General features: G+C 44.0%; 1 protein-coding gene across 1 annotated transcript; it reads right to left on the bottom strand.

The window, feature by feature from the left end:
* Window positions 1-5,879: 5,879 nt before the first annotated feature.
* Window positions 5,880-8,123, bottom strand: LOC119320672. Its single transcript, XM_037594663.1, has 2 exons — window positions 7,574-8,123; window positions 5,880-7,468 (listed from the first exon to the last, which is right to left on the bottom strand). The coding sequence occupies exons 1-2, from the start codon at window positions 8,121-8,123 to the stop codon at window positions 5,880-5,882; spliced, it is 2,139 nt and encodes a 712-aa protein (XP_037450560.1).
* Window positions 8,124-9,588: the final 1,465 nt, after the last annotated feature.

Raw genomic sequence — 9,588 nt, 5'->3', positions numbered from 1 at the left:
ATATTTATTTTTTCCCAGTTTTTTTGTTTTGTTTTTTGCATTTTTTTTGTTTTTTGCTTTATTTTTTAATTGTTTTTACTTTTAGTTTTAGGAAAATTATAAACTTTCTGTTAGTGCCATTAGTTTTCAAATTTGAAAACACTTTTTTTGTTTTTTTTGTTTTCTTTCTTGCTTTATTTATTTTATTTTGTTTCTACTTACAACAAAATACTTATTGTTGTTTTTTTGTTTTATTTTCTGCATTATTTATTTTCTTTTGTTTTTTTCTTATAGTTTTAGGAAAATTATAAACTTTGTGTTAGTGCCATTAGTTTTCAAATTTGAAAGCACTTTTTTGTTTTTTTCTTTCTTGTTTTATTTATTTTATTTTGTTTCTACTTACAACAAAATACTTATTGTTGCGATTTTTAATTATTACACGGGCCGAACCATAAGACATTAAAGCATTACAAATGAACTCTGAAAAAGTTGAAAGTTGGCATGATATCATAAATTGACCCACATAGCATGTGCATGTACAAAACCGACAATGGTATCATACTCGTCAGTTACAAAGTTGGCATGGGAGTCAGTGTACCCAAGATTTTTCAGATCCACTGTTGTCATTCCGTGGGTCTACCTGTACCCCGCCTCCTAACAGATTGACCCATTTGCACTTAAACAAAGGGACCTTAAAATCATGTCCGTAGTCAAGTTCCCATATGTCCACTATGTAACCATAATATGTGTCATTTCCCCTCTCGGTTGTTGCATCAAAGCGGACACCGCTGTTTTGGTTGGTGCTCTTTTGATCTTGGTCAATCATGTAAAATGTATTCCCGTTTATCTGGTATCCTTTCCAAATCAATACAGTCAAAGATGGTCCCCTGGACAACAAGTACAGCTCATCACAAACAGTATTGTCACCTCTGATACGTGCTTCCAACCAACTGCTGAAAGTCCTGATGTGTTCACATGTAATCCAGTCGTCACACTGCTCCGGGTGTTTGGAGCGCAGACTGTTCTTGTGTTCATCGACATACGGGGTCACCAAGGTAGAGTTCTTTAGAACTGTGTAGTGTGCTTGAGACCAAGAATATCCGTCCCTGCATATTATTGAGTCCCTTCCAAGCGTGCCTTTTCCAGTCAGTCTCCCCTCATACCGCGATTTAGGGAGACCTATCTTCTTAAGGCCAGGAATGAAGTCAACACAAAACCCGATGACATCCTCTGTTTGATGGCCCATGGAGATGCTTCCTTCTGGCCTAGCGCGGCTACGGACATATTTCTTTAGGACTCCCATGAACCTCTGAAAGGGGTACATATTGTGTAGAAATACGGGGCCCAGAATGACAATCTCGTCAACTAGATGAACTAGGACGTGCGTCATGATATTGAAGAAGGATGGTGGGAACACCAGCTCGAAACTGACAAGACATTGCACCACATCACTCCTTAGCCTTGGTATGATTTCTGGATCGATCACCTTCTGAGAGATTGCATTGAGGAATGCACATAGCTTCACAATGGCTAAACGGACGTTTTCCGGTAGAAGCCCCCTCAATGCAACCGGAAGCAGTTGCGTCATAATCACGTGGCAGTCATGAGACTTTAGGTTCTGAAACTTTTTCTCTGCCATATTTATTATTCCTTTTATATTAGATGAGAAGCCAGTCGGGACCTTCATACTAAGCAGGCATTCAAAGAAGATTTCCTTCTCTTCTTTGGTAAGAGCATAGCTGGCAGGACCTTCATACTGCTTTGGAGGCATGCCATCTTTTTCGTGCAAACGTTGTAGGTCCTCCCGTGCCTCAGCGGTATCTTTTGTCTTCCCATACACGCCCAAGAAGCCTAGCAGGTTCACGCAAAGGTTCTTCGTCACGTGCATCACGTTGATCAAAGAGCGGACCTCTAGGTCTTTCCAGTAGGATAGGTCCCAAAATATAGATTTCTTCTTCCACATGGGTGCGTGTCCCCCAGCGTCACTCGAAACAGCTAGTCCGCCGGGACCCTTTCCAAAGATTACGTGTAAATTATTGACCATAGCAAGTACGTGATCACCGGTACGCATGGCGGGCTTCTTCCGGTGATCTGCCTTGTCTTTGAAATGCTTGCCTTTCTTTCGACATTGATGGTTGGTCGGAAGAAATGGGCGATCGCCCACGTACACATTCTTCCTGCAGCTTGTCAGGTATATATTATCGGTGTCAAGTAAACAGTGCGTGCATGCATGGTATCCCTTGTTTGTCTGTCCTAAAAGGTTACTGAGAGTGGGCCAATCATTGATGGTCACGAACAGCAACGCCTTTAGGTTAAATTCCTCCTGTTTGTGCTCATCCCACGTACGTATACCGTTTCCATTCCACATCTGTTAAAGTTCTTCAACTAATGGCTTTAGGTACACATCAATGTCGTTGCCGGGTTGCTTAGGGCCTTGGATGAGAACTGGCATCATAATGAACTTCCGCTTCATGCACATCCAAGGAGGAAGGTTATACATACATAGAGTCACGGGCCAGGTGCTGTGATTGCTGCTCTGCTCCCCGAAAGGATTAATGCCATCCGCGCTTAAAGCAAACCATACGTTCCTTGGCTCACTTGCAAACTCATTCCAGTACTTTCTCTCGATTTTTCTCCACTGCGACCCGTCAGCGGGTGCTCTCAACTTCCCCTCTTTCTTACGGTCCTCACTGTGCCATCGCATCAACTTGGCATGCTCTCTGTTTCTGAAAAGACGTTTCAACCGTGGTATTATAGGAGCATACCACATCACCTTCGCAGGAACCCTCTTCCTGGGGGGCTCACCGTCAACATCACCAGGGTCATCTCGTCTGATCTTATACCGTAATGCACCGCATACCGGGCATGCGTTCAGATCCTTGTACGCACCGCGGGAGAGGATGCAGTCATTAGGGCATGCATGTATCTTCTGCACCTCCAATCCTAGAGGGCATACGACCTTCTTTGCTGCGTATGTACTGTCGGGCAATTCGTTATCCTTTGGAAGCTTCTTCTTCAATATTTTCAGTAGCTTCTCAAATCCTTTGTCAGGCACAGCATTCTCTGCCTTCCATTGCAGCAATTCCAGTACGGTACCGAGCTTTGTGTTGCCATCTTCGCAATTGGGGTACAACCCTTTTTTGTGGTCCTCTAACATGCGATCGAACTTCAGCTTCTCCTTTTGACTTTCGCATTGCGTCCTTGCATCGACAATGACCCGGCGGAGATCATCATCATCAGGCACATCGTCTGGTTCCTCTTGATCTTCAGCAGCTTCTTCCGTTGCAGCATCATCGTGCACATCGTCTGGTTCCTCTTGATGTTCAGTAGCATCACCATATTCAGGGGGCACATAGTTGTCATCGTACTCTTCTTCTTCGCCGTCTTCCATCATAACCCCTATTTCTCCGTACCTCGTCCAAACATTATAGTGTGGCATGAAACCCTTGTAAAGCAGGTGGGTGTGGAGGATTTTCCTATCAGAGTAAGACTTCGTATTCCCACATATAGGGCATGGACAACACATAAAACCATTCTGCTTGTTTGCCTCAGCCACTTCGAGAAAATCATGCACGCCCTTATCTATTCGGAGGTGTGTCTTGAACCGTATATCCATTGCCGGTTCATCTGCGTGTATTATATATAATTAAGTGTGTCAAAAATCAATACAGAACATCATGAATAGATAATTAAGTGACCAAATTAATAGAAGTTCATCATCACATTAAAACCAAAGTGCATACATATTTTTCATCTAACAACATAAAGCTCTGCAGAGCATCTAAATTAATTAAACCATACACTGACACTATGTAAAATATTTCAATGCAAAAACAAATGCGATCATAATCGCAACCAATGTAACAACTGATCCAACGGCATAATGATACCAAGCCTCGGTATGAATGGCATATTTTTTAATCTTTCTAATCTTCAAGCGCATTGCATCCATCTTGATCTTGTGATCATCGACGACATCCGCAACATGCAACTCCAATATCATCTTCTCCTCCTCAATTTTTCTAATTTTTTCCTTCAACAAATTGTTTTCTTCTTCAACTAAATTTAACCTCTCGACAATAGGGTCGGTTGGAATTTCCGGTTCAACAACCTCCTAGATAAATAAAATCAATGTCACGTTGGTCGGCATAATTGTCATAAACAATAAATGAACCAATAGTTATGAAAAGATAATATATACCACATTCGAATCATAGACAGGACGAGGGCCGACGGGGGCGGATACCAAAACTATCGCACTATATAAGATGCAATAATAAAAGTAAGAAAATTATACAAGTATCTGTATAAATATACAAGTAAGAATTTTTTTTCCTTTCAGAAAGAAGATAAGAACAAGAGGCTCACCACGGTGGTGCCAGCGACGAGATCGGCGCGGGCGATCGACGGCGGTGAAGACGGGGACGAGACGTGACGGACCGCTAAACCTAGATAAATATTGAGGAAAATGGAGCTTGAGAGGAGAAAGCTTAAGTAGTGTGGCTCGGGCATTCCATCGAACACCTCGTGTGCATAGGAGGTCAGCTAGAGCACCACAAAGCTCTCCCCTCGCCGGCCACGAAAAACAGAGCACTGGGAGTGCTCTGCTCGCGGGGTAGATATAGGCAACTAATTGGTCCCGGTTCATGCCACGAACCGGGACTAAAGGGCAGCCTTTGGTCCCGGTTCAAGCCACCAACCGGGACCAATGGTGGTGGGCCAGGAGCGATGCATATTGTCCCGGTTCGTCCCACCAACCGGAACCAATAGGTCCAGCCGAACCGGGACCAATGGCCCACGTGGCCCGGCCGGCCCCCGGGGCTCACGAACCGGGTCCAATGCCCCATTGGTCCCGGTTCTGGATTGAACCGGGACTAATGGGCTGACCCGGCCTGGACCATCGCCCCCTTTTCTACTAGTGAGATTAACTCAGCTTAAGCTCATATGAACTCGGACGAACAAAAAAAATTTGAAAAAATAATAATTCTAACACGTTTTTGTGGCAACATTTGACACATGTTTCTAATGAATTGCATCCTAAAATGATATTCGCGGTAACCGTGAAAAAAACTGCACTTCAAAATTAACTTTTTTGGAACATTGATTTTGTCTTTGGCCACAACTTCTACAAATGTCATTTCATGAGGAACTTTGCAAGCACTGAAAATATTTTTCAAAGTTTGTCACAAATAAATCCAGATTTTTTTTGGATTTTTACTGTTAACCTGAGCTCATCTGATCTTGATCTGAGAAGGGCATCACTTTCGTTTCGAATCCCCCTTCTCCCCGTAAGTTTTACCACTTCGGTGGGGCACCAACCGGAGATCCAGGCGGGCCGTAGAGAGTACGATGAGGCCCAGCCGGTTGTGGGGCACATGCGGAGCATGCTTACGTGGGGCACTCTGGACGTTGCCTGTTTTTTCGAGCGAAACATAGGGAGGCGACATATTTTCTAGCGGATGTATGCACAAAATTTTAGTACCACCGCGATAGAAAAAAATCTGAAACGGTTTCCTTTTTGTTTCGGCGGTGGACGAACCATAAAATCGGCGAAACACACCTCCCTTTATTAGTAGGTTATATAGATATCACCTTAAATATAAACTAAATTAAAGATAAAAAAAGTGTCATGTCCATTCTCTTTAGCATAAATTTCGACGAGTATAGAAATATACTCCCTCCGTTCCAAAATAGATGACTCAACTTTGTACTAAAGGGAGTATTTTACAATGCCATAATTAAATAATATTGTTTATGAAAATATAAAGAAAATTGCGAACACCTGAGACAAAACAAAGAGGATGCCCTCTTAAGTGCTAGTTTTATCAAAAGTAGATCGACTTTGTTGTGATTATCACACTGCAGCGAACTTAGTTATAAATTGTCAATTTCCTCCAAAATCAATAGAGCGCGGTAGGCAGCAGAAAATATTTCCTAGCCCCTGGCCTGGGTCCTAGGTGTTCGGTCTTCGTCAGATTCTCTGGCTCCATGTCCACCACGAAGACATTGGAACACATTGGGTGTAAATACCTGGGTCCTTTGATGTATTTTTTCTCCATCAGATCCTTTGTGTCGATGTCCACCACGGAAATGTTGCCGTAGGAACGCAGTGGGTGTGAGTACCTGGGCAGCGATATCGGTTCAACGGACACTGCTGCGAGGTCCGCCGTCACAGCGATACTCCTCATGTCCGGACTGAACACTGGGCGGTGTATGTGACCGTCACTGTTCATCACCCTGATCACCACCATTGGGTCCTGCAGATTCACTAGGAACACGGAGAAGTGCCCCGGGTCCAGGCTGTTATCCACCTTGGCGGCGTCGTAGGGCTTGTCGCACGTCGACGAGAAGACTATCCAGTCCCCTTGCGGGGACCACATGCAGTGCGTGTCTGTCCATGGCCCCATCGTCAACCGCGTCATTGTGCCTTCTCCATATTCCCCACACGATGCGTCCTCCATTATGTACAGGTTCTTGTGCTTCTTCTTGCCCCCATCTCTTGTCGACCGGAAGACTAATTTGTTTCCCTGCGGTTTGCTCGACGGGAACGCGTTGTTGAACTCTCCGTTAGTTAACCTGCTGACTTTTAGATACCTCGGTTGAGCAGAGGCGTTCATGATACAGTAGATCTCCAGTGGCATGTCGATGTCGGTGCTGAAGGATGTGCCGACGCAGATGTACAGGGTGTCATTCATAGGGTTCTGGTTCCACACAGCGGCTAAAATGCTATTCAGGCCCCTTTTCTTGTATATGAGGCGCAACCCTTGGCTATCGGCGACACACACCTCATTGAATTCATTGTTGATGAATGCAAGCGTGTATCGGCCGGGGGAGATGACAGACAAACAATGCAAGCCGACGTCATTCACCGGAGACTCCGGCTGAAACAAATTCCGATGGGTGCGGTCTCCATGTTGCAGTTGATCACTCACGCAGCGATGGTATCCAATGAGGCCCCCACCGTCCAGCACGAAGGGGTTGTAGTGGTCGCATTTTGGCCTCATCGCTTGGGTGATGCACACCGGCGGCAGCTCGGCCGTACTCGTGTCGAAAATCTCGATGTGCCGGTACTGCACATCCACGCTGGCATCGCCAATCAGGGGCTCCTGGCGGATGGTTGCCACCGCCACCTTAGTGTCGCTGATGGCAGCCGGAGTCACCGCGTCCAACCCATGTGGAGTCACCAGCATGGTCTCCTTGGTGCTGATGTTGTACCGGAAGACGGCCCAAGATGTTTCACCCATGCCCTCGGAGAATTTTTTGACGCCTCGATGGAAGAAAATGATGTTGTCGCTACCCCAGGATGGCCATCCACCGTCCCTGATGATTAGGCTGCGCCCAAGGCCACGACACTCCTCCCTATCCACGTTCATCACGCAGATGTCAGTCTCCAGTTTCTCGACCTCGCCATCCCATCTATTCCATCGAAATGACGCCACTGCCACCTTCTTCCCCGATGGGGACACGGCTGGGCTCAAATCAAACATCCCTGCACATGTGGAGCGTATATGGTGCAAGTAGGTAATTAATGGGAATGCCAAGGGCTAGCTCATGGATCAATCAACGCATGAAGCATATACTGTACTATATATACCTCGTGGGGTGAGCCGCTCCGTCTTGCCTGTTCTAAGATTAGTTTTGTACACAGCCGTCCCAGGGCTGTGGCGTTTATGTACCGGCTCCTTTGTGGAGACATAGATGAGAGAGTGGTCGATGGTTCGAGACCCCATACTGTAGCCGCCGCCAATGGAACAACTGTTCTCAAGGCGAATGCCACTGAAGTCGGCAGTACCGAAGATGTCGGCAAGGGAAAAGATCTTGACTTTGCCGTCGGCATTGAAGCGCAAGGCGATGTACAATGTCTCTAGGTCGTCGTCTCTCTCGGAGACAAAGAAGATGCCAGAAACATGGCCGGCATCGATGTCCGCATCAGTGGCCTCGCTCTCGCTTGCCACCTTGGGGTTCTTGAGAAGGGTCTTCAGTGCCGCAGGAGGGATGGGACAGCCATTGTAGTTGTAGGACACACCATCTGTGAGGAGGAGCTCGTCTTCGGTGGACAAAGGCGACAAGGAGCAGGAGAAGATGTCCAATGGCACCGGGGACCTGGCGGTAGAAAATGATATTCTGCATCGGTGCTCTGCCATCCAGTAATGTAACAAGAAATTAGTACTTACGATGACCAATTGATTTAATTAGATGATGCACTAATATTGAAAAGGTCCCCTGCACCAACTCAAAAATAAGGTCCCCTGCAAATATAAAGAAAAACTAATATTCTAAGGGTATTTACCCAAGTTCATGTTTTGCTTCAAGGCATTCATGCTTGCTTCGGAAGTTGGCGACCTGCAACAGTAAACTAAAAACCTTCAGTTCTTGTTTACATGGGCTCTTGTCAGTTTTGTATAAACTAATAGTAAATGTGTATATTAGGTAGTATATTAGTTGTACACGTATATTAGGTAGGATATTATTTAAATCTTAATTATGTGATTATTATTGATGTAGATTTTTGATATGAACCTATTTGCATAGGTATGATATTATTTATGCATTAATCATATGATGTTGTTGATGTTGATATTTGGTATGATAGTAATTACACGCTTAACGTGTTGAGCGCTCACCATATTGTAGCAATCTAGACCGTTGGATTGACATGGTTTAATAGTCAAGAATAGTTGGATCTGTCCCTTGGGTGCTTTTATATTGGTAACAACAACATTTCATTTTCTAAACGTGCTGAAACCATATTTCCTTGAATACAGGTGGTCGCAACATGCATGAAGCAGTTCCCTACTTTTTTATTTATTAAATATACATGCAGAAGAGCTTGGCCAATTATTTTGACATGTCTCTACCATGCATAAAGTGGGAACCTGTTACAATAATATGTAGAAATATATATTAATCCTTCAAAAACAATCAACGATTTTATACACTGGGTTAGGATAATGTTCCCGTGACTTAACAAATCCACCGTGTGCAGTAGCATTTATCATGCTTGGAAAGTTAGTCATTAATTGGACCCAATGAGATGAATTGTGGTCATGCCATGTAAATTTGGCCTACAACCAATACAAACATATATTACCTATCTTGGAGGCAGACTTTCTACAATATCAAAATTATTCAGTTTATCAACAATCTTGGGGGAAAGTTGTGAATGTTCTACATGACAGATTCACCCTCTACCTAGGCTGTCCATGTTTGTATTGAGATCAGTGCATATAAATTCCTCTTTTCTGTTTCTTCCAAAAGGAAAAACATTTGAAATCAAAATGCTGCATGTCAACTCCACATGAGTACTACAATGTCCATAAATGTTTTCTGGTTTTTTGGGTGCTTCAAAAATGTCAAATATTATATTAAATTATTTAAATATAGATATTTTTGTGGCACAACAAAATGTGACATTTTCTCCACAATGTTATATTTATGTGTTGTTGACTTGCAAAGTTTCAACTTCAAATGTTGTCTAGCATGGTAGAAACAAAAGAGTGAAGTTTCAATAGTGAGAGAGCACACATCTTGATGTAAAGCTCAATGGTCCAGATAGAAGATGTAGCTACATGGGAGTATATAAAATCCACGCTCAATCTCGGCTATATA

This window comes from Triticum dicoccoides, chromosome 6B, assembly GCF_002162155.2.
Source record: "Triticum dicoccoides isolate Atlit2015 ecotype Zavitan chromosome 6B, WEW_v2.0, whole genome shotgun sequence".
Lineage (NCBI taxonomy): Eukaryota > Viridiplantae > Streptophyta > Magnoliopsida > Poales > Poaceae > Triticum > Triticum dicoccoides.
This window is presented reverse-complemented; position numbering and strand designations above follow the sequence as displayed.

Excerpts from the sequence above, each read along its gene's own strand:
- LOC119320672 (XM_037594663.1), bottom strand. The coding sequence starts at position 8,123 with ATGGCAGAGCACCGATGCAGAATATCATTTTCTACCGCCAGGTCCCCG. Across the intron at positions 7,469-7,573 it reads GGAGCGGCTCACCCCACGAG|GGATGTTTGATTTGAGCCCA; the intron begins GTATATATAGTA and ends CCACATGTGCAG.